Source organism: Oreochromis niloticus, linkage group LG6 (assembly GCF_001858045.2).
Source record: "Oreochromis niloticus isolate F11D_XX linkage group LG6, O_niloticus_UMD_NMBU, whole genome shotgun sequence".
In the NCBI taxonomy this organism is placed as follows: Eukaryota; Metazoa; Chordata; class Actinopteri; order Cichliformes; family Cichlidae; genus Oreochromis; species Oreochromis niloticus.
Genome location: NC_031971.2, coordinates 41,489,523 through 41,503,404, shown reverse-complemented (window position 1 = coordinate 41,503,404; position 13,882 = coordinate 41,489,523). Strand labels below are relative to the sequence as shown.

The following is a 13,882-nucleotide window of genomic DNA, read 5'->3' as shown; positions in this document are numbered from 1 at the left end:
AAAATTCTTAATTTTCCTTAATTTAAGTGGAAAGAAACAGAATTTCAAATTTATGCTTTTGTGATGTTTGTTCATGTTGTAGCATAAACACATCAGCTGCTCCACATTTAGCCTGAATCACACAGACTCACTGGGATTGGCTCCAGAATCAAAACACTCAAATATTTTTGACTTTATTGATATTTTAACTGGAACTAGTGACACAAAGGCAGCGGGTTTAAAACAGACTGACTTCCTGCTATTCTTCATCTCTGTCCTGTTTGGTTTTTAATGCTGAACTCGTTCTTTAATGATCCAAATGCATCACAGCGAGACGTCCACAACAAGCTCCAATCAGCCCGATTTATGACTTCATTCAAGTTTCATTCACTATAAAGTTATAAGTTATGTTTCGGACGAGCATCACACAGTTTCTGTCTTTAAACTGGTCTCAGACCAGCCTTCAGTGTCCCGACTCTACTGCGTCATTTTGGCTCCACGTTTCTCTTTAAACTCGATTTTTAAGTGAAAACGCTCCAGAAATAAAAACTCATCATGTTTACAGCTCATGCAGATATTTGAAAGATTAGCTGTGCAAGTGAGCCCCGCCCTTCACCCTACGACAGCTGGGATAGGCTCCACCCCTCTGTGACCTCGTAGAAGTGCTTCTGACCTCGATTAAACGTGAAGTCTGTGCTGTTTGGTTTCTGTGCACAGAGCTTGGGTTGATCTGTTGGTGTCCCAGAGGTGGAGCCTTTCCTTGGCTGCAGTCACAGTGTGAAGCTCCGAGTCTTGCTAAATTCTTCCTTCGTGTCTTGTTTGCGGGTGTCGGAAGGGAAGCTCAGCTCAGTCATTGCGTTCGAATCGACGCTCCGGGGGGTTCAGCGGCGACGCCTTCAGCAGGCCTGATGGGAAAGATCGGCCCGTCTGCCATGGAGAGATTTGTCCCCCTCAGAGGATCTGCTGTCCCAGTCCTCTGGGAGTTTTCTACATGCACCTCATTTCAAAGGCGGCGGACACAAAAAACAAAATCATTAATCTACTTTGGATCCTCAGCGGAGGTTTGATTTCAGATGACTTGTGACTGACAGGCTCCATGGCGCGCCCATGTTTGACTGCCCTCTTTAGGGGATTGTGGAAACTGCCTTCATCTCTGCTTTTAAAGAGAAATGAATGATTAGTTGGCAGCTGTCGAGCGTCCGTCTGAGGAGCCAGACTCGCTGTCAGATGCACAAAGAAGAGCCGGGACACGACGAGCTGACGGCTGCTAGGAGCACAGCTGGTGACAACGGCGAGAGTTTTATTGTTTACCGGTGACATTTCCCACAGACGAAGAAGACAGTGAATGCATCATGTCAGATGTGTGACAATGTTCAGAAAGTTCAGAGTTCACGTTTGTGGTGACAGCCAGAGTCAGCAGGGAGATGGTGAGTAACAGGTCATGTGACCACACGACACAGGCCACAGCGTCAAAGCTGCAGTTCCTCTGATGTCCAGCAGAGGCAGCAGTGAGCACAAATAAACATGTTTGCAACCTGCATATTATGGGCGTGGCCTCTTTGACAGGTGAATGGTGACACAGATGGCTGCGCTAGCTTCACCTGAGCTGGACCTCTGGGCCGTGTTTGTGCTGTTGGAGCCTTTTAATGACATCATGTGACCAATAATATAGCTGCCATGAGGTCACTGTACTAACAGACCGTCCAAGAAGGCGGAGCTCCGGGATTGGTGTAGACTTAGACTGTAGGATTCTGATTGGATATTACTGATTGGCCAGTATCTGTGTGTGTGGATGATAACCAAGCTTCCTGGCATTAACTGCGTCAACCTTTGGTCCAAATATGGTCACCAAAGACTGACGTCACAGCTACCGCCATTGTTTATATACAGTTTATGGTTCTGGTATGCTCCACTACGAGCACACAAACATAAATATGTCGTGTGCTCAGATGGGGACGAACCGGCGTACTAACGAGGTTCCTCCAAACACAACTGCTCCTAATTCAGGCGTCAGTCCGAGGAGACGTGAATCTTCCTCCCTCAGCAGCCTCCCCCACCCTAAAACCCTACCCCCTCCCTCCAGCTTCCTCTGAGCGAGCCGACCTCACAGTTGGATAATTTATTGCCTTTAATTAAGCGGCTGCTTCAGGAAGGATGAAATGCGTTCCTCTGTGTTTGGGGCAAAAGGGGGAAGGTATTCAGTGTCTCGCAGAGGAACCAGAAACTCATGGATCATGGTTACTGTGAGAAGTGGGGAGGGAGGGGTCGGTTTACCCCGGCTGGACAGGAAGTCGCTTATTAGAGACAATCGACCGTTCACCTGAGAGCGTGCGTTTAGAGTTAGAGCACACATCCTGCAGTCTGTGAGGTCAAAGGTCACTGACACAGCTGAAAATACTCATTATAAAAAGTAACTAAAAATTCTGCTGATTAACTCATCACAGTCTGCTGTCAGGAGACAGTGAGGAGGAACTCAGAACAAAAAGCGCTCAGATCCACCTGTGCTGAGGTTCTGCTCTGTGGTCTGTTACATTCAGGGATGAGCAGGTGAGGATTTGGGGGCGGGGCTACACAGTGATGGACAAGTTATGTATGGGTGTGGCGGATCCACCTGCTTTTCACGTCAGCCGGAGGTCGCTGGGACTCGGGTGATGTCATCTTTTCGGACCCACCCCGACACAGCTGGATGACATCAGCGACCACAGTCGAGCTCGAGTTTTCACCTTTAATACCGAGATGTTCACGCTGAGGGAAAGCCGCCATCTTTGATGAACCTTTAGGTTTATTTCCAGGTTTTATTCCCCCCTCGTGTCTCCTTCTTGAGCCTGCTGGAACTTTATGGGCCAACTTTAAATTTTTTAGCTTAACTGGAGCGAAACAGGACGTTTCCCAAAGCGCTTCATTAAACTGTCGTTTCCCAAAACAAGAATCATGTTGTTTCTCGCAGTGACTGGAGGGAAGCAGAAGGAGAGGACTCGATGCTCTTCACTGTCAGACCCACAGTCCTCTGCTTCTCACTGTGTGGGCAGAACAGGACGACGTTTGGACCGACACTACAGCGACGGCGCCGTCTCCAACTTCTTGTATTTCAGTCTTTGATGGAGGTAATGAAAGTTCGACTGAACCCTTCAATCAGCGCGTCCCGTCTGTTCCACTAGTCCCACGGGTCGATTTCCATTCATGTTTCCCCGTGACCTCACGTAGCTCCTCTGGTCTGAGAGCGCAGCAGATGGAGGATGTGGTGGCGTCGGGTTTTCATGTCCTGACTCAGGTCAGCCAGTTACAGCCAAGGCAGAACGAGCTCAGGGCTTCCCACAGGTCCGTCCAACATTCCCTGTTTCTGGAACAGCGCCGGATGTTTGGCATGAGGACTTTGGCTCAAAGGAGGCTTCAAGAGAGGGTCAGCCGGCGAGGAAAGAAGCCTCGTTGCTTGGTTTCGTGTTCAGTTGGAGCTCGCTGAACTGGAACCACGGCACATGCTCAGACTCTGCTCTCAGGAAGTCTCGGCTCGGCCTCTCTGCAGCTGGCTCTCAGGGACCGAGAGTCCAGGACTCTGCACTGCTTCATGGTCTCGTGGCTTAGAGCAGCTTTTTAGTCCACGGAGGGCGTGCTCATCGCTCAGGTGGTCCCTGTTATCTCCACCAGGACCGCCTGTCCTCTGACCACCAGGTATGAAGCATGTGTTTACTGTGGAACAATGCATCAGACCACGAGCGGTACACGCAAATGTCAAAATGAAACAGGAAACATAAAGACGCAGAAACGGGAGACATAACTAAGGAACAGAGGACACGACGGCCTGGAGAGACATGGAACGAAACACGGAAACGGGAAGGGGACACGAGACCTCGACAAGACAACACGGAGACAGAAACATGACTAAAACCCTGCAAACATCATCCCTGTCACAACATCTTACAAACACTGGGAACGATTTACCTGCTGAGGGCTCAGGTGACTGTCTCATATGAACATCTGTCTCAGCATCTGGATGCAGACAGGAGGGACCACATCAGAATAAAAACCCGTCCTCGTCCACCAGAGCGTCTCCTACAGAGAAACTTTCAGCACACTCGGAAACCCACAGAACCCGACCTCTGACCTCTGTCGGGTTAGTCACAGGTGCTTGGTGCATGTTTAATATGTGACATGTTTGAATCGGTTCTATTACTGTGATGGGAGGGGCCACGATACAGAACCAAATCCAAAGTTTTTCCTGCCTGTTTCTGGAAGCTTTTTATTTAAAGACGGAGCGGGGGCTTCATCAGAAACCCCTCTGCTGTGACCTTTGACCTGGAACAAATGTCTGCTCCTCCTGGACTGTCTGACACCAGCCTGTGGGCCGGACGCCACAGCGGGCCCTCTGTGGCCGACATCTTGGATGGCGTTGAGGTGTGATGGAGCCGCTCTACGTAGCGCTTACAGACGTTAGTTAAAGCATAACCAGGGTCGTGTGCACTCTTTAAAGTGAGTGCTGAAGAGGAAACATGGCGGCGTGGGGGGGTTGGAGGACAAGAGACTGCCAAAAACGAGTCCAGCTCACATCGGAGGAGCGGTTCGTCCTGTCTGCGGCGCTGGTCCGGTTCTGTTGGGTTTTACATGAATCCCGCCCGCTGAGCTGCATCTGTCTGCAGTCGCTTTGATATTTTGGTGCCAGTTTTCAAAGGAAAGTATGAAGAAATCTTTTTCTTATTGTTGGGAAGAACACAAAGTTCCACCCTCCCCCGGGAATGTCTAAAATCTCGTCTTCTGTTTGCATGGACACATCAGACAGGAAATGCCAAATCCATATTCATAAATCCACACCCTGAACTCTGAGGGTACAGGCGGCGACCGGCGGGCCCTGCAGCAGGTTTGTGCCTGCAGCTGAGAGCTGCTGGACGTGTTAAAGAAGCACCAGGTTCTCTGAGCGTCGGCCTGCCGACCTTCAGCTCGCAGACCTGTGAGCTTTGAATCAGTCTGTCCAAAGATTATCACTGAATCATCAGTTATTATTAACCTCTGGCTCTCTTCAGGAAATGTCCTGCACTCTTCTGCTGATCGAGCTGAGCCGTTTATTCTGGTCTCTGAACCGTTAGAATGAACAGTCTTCGCGTCAAAGCCTCGAACACGTTTGATCCAAAACAAGCAGGAAGCTTGCTGAGTCCGTTTTTTTTTAACATGAGAGTTTTATGGTCTGCAGATCTCTCACAGAGTTTTAAAGCAAAGCCGCAGCCCCTCTTTTCTCTGAGGTCTTCGTCAGGATCGAGCTCACTGTGACCCTGCAGAACATTTCCTCACAGCTGCACGCCGCCTCAGGTCAGAGCTGACACTGCAGGCCTGGGCCGGGGAGACATCGGTCCAAGCAGACAGTGATCGATGGCTGAGATTAGAGAGCAGCATATCTGGCAGTGCCCTCTGAAAGCCCCTCCGGCGGCCCGGCTCACGTTTCAAAGCGCCGGCTCAGGCCAGAGAGCCTTTGAGGGCACGCTGATGGTAAAAGCAGGTAGAGCGCTGCTTCCTGCCGGCCTCAGCTCATTGAAACGCAGTGTTTTCTTTGCAGCAGCAGGGTTTTCTAATCACACACATGAAATATGGCGCGTATGTGAGTGTGGCTGTGGGCCAGGCGGAGGGCGAGCCGCCGCTCGGGTTTCACCTCCGTCTACAGCTGCCGAGCTGGAAACAGCCTCAGACTCAGTGTGCTCTTTTTACACGCTTCACCCAAAAATAATCCCTGATGGAGACATTTTAGCTTTGAAGGTGACCCCTTGGACTCAGCACAGCAGCTTTGCACGAGTCACCGTTCAGAAATAATCCTCGTTAGTGTGATTAACTTCGTCATGCTGAGCATGTGTCCCTGCAGACGGAGTAGCAGCAACTCAGTGTTCGTGTTCCCTGTAACAATGAACTTTGTGCGGCGGAGGCCTAGTGCTCACCTTAAGCTCCTGCACCGCGCCAGCTCGTCCCGCTCCAGTTGGGGTTCCACTTTTCTGGATGTGCGAGGTGTTTCCTGTGTTTCATGTCTCCTGCTGTGATCACAAACCTGACACCCATAACTTCACACATAACAGCCTGAGTTATTACTAAAGTTGTACCATTCACAATCTCTAAGCTACGTTTGGCCATTACACGAGCCCTGAACCTTTCACCACCAGAGGGCGACGTTTTACACGCCGCTGAGTTGAAATTCTTTTCATATTTCTGTCGTCCCCTCGTTTCCTCAGCAGCACTTTCCTCTTCTCATCCTAAATTAGAGCGTCTCCTTAACTTTGAGCTGTCTGGTTGAATGAGGCTTGCGGAGACTGGTTACACAATCTTGTGGTAAAAAGTGGTACTGCATGAAAGTACAGCCCAGCCCTGTTCGCCTTCTGATTTGGCTGATATCGCTCCAACATGTTTGTTCACAGTCTGCTGAGGTTTTAATTTTTGACTCTTTGAAACTGTTTTTAAACTCAGGATTTAAAATGTTTATCTTTATATTCACCTTCATTCATTCATTTAATTACTTTTTAAAATGAAATCCCATTTATAAAATGTTTCTGTGCATGCTTCGCCATACTCAAACAGAAGCAGACCCCAATGGTGGAGGTGGAGGATCCATCAGTGCTGCTGGAACAAACCTCCACCCTCCTCTGCCGTGACTCCCAGCTGCTCCGTGTGTAGGTAGGTGGGTTTTATGCAGAGTCTGAATTCTGATTCATCACAGAGAGCAGCATAGCAGGGGGTGATGCACTAATTCTTCCTCTGGGGAATCCGAGGAGGAGAAGGAGGAGAGCTGCAACTGCAGACGAAAACACACACAAGTCTATCTAACTCTGATTTAATGAAGATGTACGGCTCCTTTGCCTGTCTGAGAGAGGGGCCCTCTGCACCTGAACGCCCGGCACTGGTGTGCGGTGGTGTTGGAGTAATAAAGGCCGTGAAACGTGCAGTGATGCGATGGTTCATCTCACCTCTGCTGCTTTAGAGCTGATTCAGAAACATGAGCGTCACTTAATCTCTCATTTCCAGACTTCTGATTTCAGAGCTGTTCGAGGCAGGAATGAAGAAAAAACTAACTGCCTGCACGTCTTCATCGCAGGTGAATGGTGACGTCATTCAACGAGTCCAGGTTCATGCAGGGTCAAATTTCAACGTGTTATTATATCATATAACCCAAAAATAAAAGATACATCTACAAGAGTCTAAAGTCACTCTTTCATGTTTTTACTTTAATAAGGGATAAAATGTAGCATTAATTCAAATATACGTATAACTCTGCTACTCAAATTAAAATCTGAATATTTAAAAAAGTTTTAAAATACTACTTAAGCCTATCTATGTAAAAATGTAAAAAATTAAAAAACAAAACAAACATAAAATAAAAGTAAACACCGGAGTGACCCGTTTCCGCATTGCATTGTTGCTCTTGAACGCACCACCGCAGGGAACTCTGGGAAGGAGAAAAGATGGCGGGACGTTCAAAAGTTCGGCGGAGCGTCCGAATTTACAGCCTGAGAAAGTGAAGCTCAAAGAGCCATCCGGCGACACGAACCGTGGCTGCCCCGGCTCTCACCCGGAGCTCGGCCGCTGGCCATGAGTGGGGGCCGGCCTAAGCTCGGCCCTTTGGCCGCTCTGATGGGCACCCCGCTGGAGGAGCAACAGGCGGCTAAACCGAGAGCAAACCGCCTGAGCAGGAGCTCCAGACAGAGGCTGGGATCTGAGCAGGACTCCCCGATGAGCCAGCGGGCAGGTGAGCAGCACCTTTCTGTGCCTTTAGTGTCGGTTTAGCTCCTCGAAGCCGTTTTCTGTGACCGAACAACCGCTCTCCTGTTTGGACAGCGCGACACGCCAAACTACATTCAAATAGCTTCAGATTTAAGGTTTTCTGAAACATTTCACTAAAAATCGTTTTCTCATTCGTGACAAAACGTGTGTACAGCCCGGAGAGCTCACACTCTGCAGTTTGGCTTGGAACAAGTTCCTCAGCCTGCAGCTGTGTGGCTAAAAACCAAACTAATATAGTTTTTACTTAACCAACCTCTGTCTAAACATTTGTGTTAGATATGGTTATTACATTGACCTGCAGTTTTCTAAAAACACATTAAAAGCTTTGTCTGCAGGCACACACAGTGAAACTCCACCATCACACTAACAGACAGCTAACGGTCCCCTCACAGTGTCAGTATCCATCACTGCCCCTTGGACCAGGTTAACAGACGCTACTTTAAACTTCAAATGTGAGATGTTTACAAAGCTGACAGAAATGATTTTCTTCCTTTGGTCCAGAGTTTAAGACCCCCACCAGAATCCCCAGGTTCAGACCAGCAGGAAGGGTCTGCGGCGAGTCTCCGCACAACGACTCCGACTTTCAGCAGGACATCATCTGGGACGCCACCTCCCCTTCGCCAAACAGACGCGGTAACGTGGAGTCAAATTTGCTGCGCTTGTCTGTGTTTAATGCACTTTGTTCCACGCTGAAGGCGTGTGTGCACCTGCCTGTGATTCTCTCGTTGTCTGCAGGTAAAAGAGGAAAAACGCGCCCAGCCGGAGCCGTGAGCATCTCGGAGATTGTCAGCAGGATCGCTCCGAAGGTCAGAAACCCCAAAAACAAACACACCAGGCACAGGTCGCAGCAAAAAGCATCTTGCTGTTAAAGCTAATGATCGACTATACTGATTCTGCAGCACGGCAGACCCAAGGATGCGGACCCGACGTTACAGCAGTGGATCGGAGACAGCGCCTCCATCCCCTGCACACCAGACGTTCAGCCGCCCAAACCCAAGAAGAAGTCCCCGAGGTGGGTTCAGCTCAGGAGACTGGCGGGAACGAGCCTCAGATGGCACGCTCTACACCGCCGATGTAGACTCGGTGTGCCAAAAGAGGAATTACATCTGTTTTTATTCTTTACTGAAAGTAGAAAATCAAAGAGAGACTTTTTCCCCCAAGGTTCAAAACTTCCAGCAACTAAAGTGAAAGAACGTCACATGAGACAAAATTAAAGACAAACGTAATGAGAAAAAATAAAAAAGTTAATTTAATGTTTGTAATAATAATCTGCAGGCTTCCTTAAGTTGGCCAGTCAAAAGAAGGGCCTTAGAGAGACAGTAGCTGAAAGAGACGGTTTCAGACAAAGGAGGATTATTTTGAATGGTGGGTCATGCAAAGCTTCTCCAGACTCAAAGTGGGAAATGAAATTTGGCAGGAAGTGTTAAAATGATTTGGCTGCAGGTGACATCATCTCCCAGTTTAATCAGAGAAGGTGTGAACTGCATCATAACACAGAACCAAACAGGAAACGGTGCTTTGCTAACACTGCAGCTGTTTCTGCCTCGTGGGTCGATCATGCTCACGGCCCGAGACTACTGGACACGGCCGCTACAGATGGAGCCGTGCTCGGATCAGATTAGATTATTGACAGTGATCATTAACCTCACAAATACTACAACAGGCTTATTTACAGAGGTCCTCGATAACAGCAGAGGTTCAGGTGCACAGGTGTGAGGAGCTCTGACGTTGGTCTAACACGTCCATCGTCAGCACATTTACTGCATGTGTGTCTGGTTCCGACTCTCGCTGTTCTCTCGGTGAGCTGACGTTTCGTTCTGTTGCAGACCGAACGCCGTCGACGACCTGCTGAAGCTCGCCAAGCAGTTTGACTGCAACATGTTTCGTCAGGATGAGGAGGAGGCGGAGGACATGCACCAGCAGAGCCTGGAGCTCCTGTCCGAGGACATCCTGAATTTCGAGAACGGCGTTGAGATTGAAGTTTCTCCCTCAGTTCCTGGAAGCCGTCTGCCTGCTGCGAGCGTTGTGGCGGCGATGGGCATGCAGCTTCTTCCAGATCAACGCACGGACAACGATCTGGATTTCCTCTTTGATGGGCCGACTCAGTACATGAGCGGGAACCTGAGCCAGGCCTCCTCAGCTCAGTCACAGGTTGAACCTCCCAGAGAGGCTTCTTGGAAACCGTCCGCCTCGTCACACGGCCCCACTTCAGCTGTTTCCGCGCCGCACGGCAACGGCACATCAGCTGGCAACGACTTCGAGGACGACTGGGGAGACGACAATCTGCTAAACGACTCTTTGGTGTTAGAGATGACGCAAAATCCTCTGAAGTTCGCTTCTCCAAAGTTCTGCTCGACCCAGACACCTGCCGGCCAGGCAAGTTATCAGAGGGAAGCTCCGGCTGCTGCCGGTGTCGCTGTTGGGCTCGGCCAATCGGCGGCACCCAAAGCGGAAAAGGAAAACATCAGGCCGAGAGCGACTTTCCTCCTGGAGCCTAATCCTGCTTTCTCTGTGGAAAGGATCCAGAACGCACACCGGCAGGTGGGCTACAGCTCGTATCCCGCCGGTAGAGACTCTGACCAGAGCGAGTCTTCATCCTGGCGTGCCCGGGAGACCTGTAAGTCCAACCCGGTGAAGCCGGATCTGCAGAAACCACCGTCTGACCTAAAAAGGACTTCTGCGGGGATCTGCCGGTCTGCGGTGTCACAGACCACAAACGCTCCAAACTTCCCACAGAAAGCTGGAGTTTCCTCCCACAGCGAGCCGCCCGCTGATGCCGACTTCCTGAATGATGACCTGGATGCTTTCTTCCTGTCAGAGCCGGTCTGGGACGACCCAGCAGATGATGAGCTGCTGTGTGAAATGTGTGAGGACCTGGAGCGCCAGATCCTGGGTGTGGCTGAAAAACAGGCTCCTTTGATTGGTCAGATTCCCAGCCAGAGCGCAGCTCTGCGGCTGACCGGCAGAACCGGACAAGACGACAGGATCCGGCAGCCGGCAGCTCCTCCCCCCACAGGTACGGGCAGAGCAGCTGGCAGCTCATTGGCCGGTGGTTCTGCCTCCAGTGTCACCGTAAAGGTGAACGAGACTCTGAGGTTCACGGGGAAAAAAATGGCGTCAGGATTCATGGTCGAGTCGGCGTGTCTGCAGGAGAGCAGCAGGGTCCAGGGGGTTGCCGCGCCGCAGAGAGCGCCGCAGCAACATGCCACCAAAGACCAATTCACCTTCAAGAGGCCGACCGACCCGGTGTCCATGGCAACCAACAACGGTAAGAGCACAATCAGTTGAGGTGAAGTGAGCTGCGTGTTTGTACTAGAGATGGCACGATACCACTTTTTTATGTCCGATACCGATATGAATCCAATATTGTGTGTTTTAATCAATAAAACTGTTTTTTAATATCTTGCTGCATTTTGTATAAGTTCATACTCAAGTTTAAATAAACAACAACACTAAAGCTATTCTGTTATACCTGTATGTAAAAAATACACTGCGCCCAAAATATTTCATAGTTCAGCAACACTGATCAATCTAATAAACTTAAACCTGCTCCATCCTCCCTATTCTGGTATTTTAAAGAGTACTTAGCAGAAATATTAAGCAGCCTAACTAATAGGGTTGCAAACTCCCAGCAAAAGAAAAATAGGGAACCACCCCCCCCCCCACCTCATGATGCTTAATCGATGTAATCAACTTTAATTTGATGCAGGGTGAAAAAAAATGCACAGAAATAAATTATTTTTCAAGAATAATTAAATAGATTCAACATCTTTCTTCAACAGAATTGCAGACTGCACAGATGGTACCTTCCCAAAGGAAAAAGTACTATAGCTTACTAGGGTATATTAGACTTAACAGTTACTATATACAGTAATGGACTTCTATACATTTTACATCAGATTAAAACTTTGGGTGTAAGATTCAGATAATTATTTATTAAAAGCTCGACATTTTAAATGAGAATAAGAAAGAAAAGTATGTCTCTGTGCCCCCTTTTCCCTGTTCATGCCCTATCGGCCCCCCTGGCTACACTTTGCTAGATCCGCCCCTGCACAGTTACCAGCCGTCAGCTACGTAGAAAAGGATCCTGGTGTAGAAAGTAATATTAAATACATTCTAACAACAGCTTATCAAGCTTAAACGTGCTGCTGTTGTTCAGCCGCTGGTTTCCTCTTTCTGGTGCAAAGTGGGCCAAAAACAAAGAAGAGAGACGGACTCGCCACAGAAAAGCCGATCAGCTGATCATTGATCAGTTTCATGATTGAAGTAGCAGCAGGAAGGTGAGAGAGAGAGAGAGAGGCAGTCGCTCCATATATCGGTTGTTAAGCTTAACGTGGGAACGCTTTACAAACATTCAGAGATGAACTTACACACTTGCTTTACTTCTCTCTGGGATAACTTCCTCGGAGATGAAATGCTGGTTTGGTAGCGAGGCTACAAATACACACAGCCGCTCTATCACCTGACGCACACTGCTCCGACGTGCTACGGTTATGAGCCGAGTTACGCCGTGTGGCAAGTTTTGTGAGGTGCTTTTTTGATATTTAATGGATCGGATTACATTTTTTTATTTCTCTCCGATATCCGATCCAGTAATTTGGGTCAGTATCAGACCGATACCGATACGTAATATCGGATCGGTCCATCTCTAGTTTGTACGTGTGAAGCGGTTCTGTGGTTTCGGTGCTGTTTGCGTGACTCTGACCGATTTCTCGCTTTCTGCAGTTCGGGGGAAATGTTCGGCCGCGGAGATCGAGCGGAAGAAGCAGCAGGCGATGGAGAGGAGACGGCAGCGGCTGCAGGCCGCTCAGAACCTCCGAGATGTGACGTGACCGACCTGCGGGGCTGGGCGGCGGGTCGCCTGCCCGAGGATGAAAGCTGGCGGACACGTGGGCAGCTGCGCTCTGATTGGTCCGCTGAAGTGTGACTGATGGTCTTCTGTGTTGGCGTGTAGCTGATGTCACTGCTGTGTTTTTAATCGTTTCTGTATTTTTGGTTCACAGTAAAATATCTGATGAACTTTGGCGTCCTCTCTGTAAAACTAAAGGCTTAAAAAGCATGTAGGTTGTCTGCACGCCAGTGCCTGAGGCTCGCGCTGCATCACAGCCCTGCCAGGCTTCTCTCGCTCGCCGTGTTTTTACCTGCGCAGGAAAACATCGTGTGGACGATCGTTATCACAGACTCGGAGAGAAGATTCCACCTGCGCTGAAAACTGAAAACATCCGGCTCATTCCTACCTGCTGAACTCGAAGTCGGACTCACACCTGTAAACGCACCAGTGTGAGCAGGTGATGCTCAGGTGGAGGCCCGAGACTCAGCTTCCTCCTCCACCTCTCTGAATGCTAACAGACGAACAGCCAGCAGTAGATGTATGAAACATTAAAGTGTCAGCAGGAAGTGACACGCGAGGGGAAGTACAGCTGTCTGGGGTCGGGATAACGAGGCCCGGGAAGCTGACCGGGTCACAGAGAGTCTTAAAACCCTGGAAATTCAGTTCCGTCGACTTCAGCTTTTAACATTTGTTCACATTTTATTAAAACACTGAAACATCTTTCCTTCGCAGACGGACTGACGTGTCGTGTACGCGCTGCAGGTTTGACCTACAGATTAAACTGGAGTCCATTTTTAATGTTCCTGTTTCTGTGTGAGCTCTGGTCTGTTCTCAGTTTCATATCAAACGATATTCAGATCTAAAACTGTACAAGTGCAAAATAATAAAAAATAAAATAAATTGAAATGAGCAAAGCTGCTCTTCTTTTAAAGATGAATGGATGTGATAAATGTTTCAGAACAATATCAATGAACTGAATCTGTGTTTCTTCCATCACTGATCGATTAATCGATTATAATTATGAAGTAATTAAACACTTCATGGGTAGTTTGTAGAACGTTTATGGACCCTGCTGGGTTTTTAATATGATTAGAAGTTATTAATGAATTCAGTGAAATTAAAAGCTTTTATTTTGGTAGGCGCTGCAGTCCCCAGAATAAACTTCCTCCTGCTGAAACGTTGGAGTCCGACTCGCTCAGCGTTAAACTGAAACCTGCTCCATGCAGCGGTTTAGCTCGTGTCTGACTCTGAGAAATGATGAACAAGCGTGACGTGAAGAGGGACGAAGCTCCTCCAGGTTTCCTGTTTGTGAGCATTACATTTCCT

General features: G+C 48.8%; 1 protein-coding gene across 1 annotated transcript; it reads left to right on the top strand.

The window, feature by feature from the left end:
* Positions 1–7,387: 7,387 nt before the first annotated feature.
* etaa1a (ETAA1 activator of ATR kinase a) lies at positions 7,388–13,354 on the top strand. The gene is made up of 6 exons (XM_005461289.4): positions 7,388–7,690; positions 8,227–8,358; positions 8,461–8,531; positions 8,625–8,737; positions 9,552–10,993; positions 12,451–13,354. The coding sequence occupies exons 1-6, from the start codon at positions 7,534–7,536 to the stop codon at positions 12,555–12,557; spliced, it is 2,022 nt and encodes a 673-aa protein (XP_005461346.1). The 5' UTR covers positions 7,388–7,533; the 3' UTR covers positions 12,558–13,354.
* Positions 13,355–13,882: the final 528 nt, after the last annotated feature.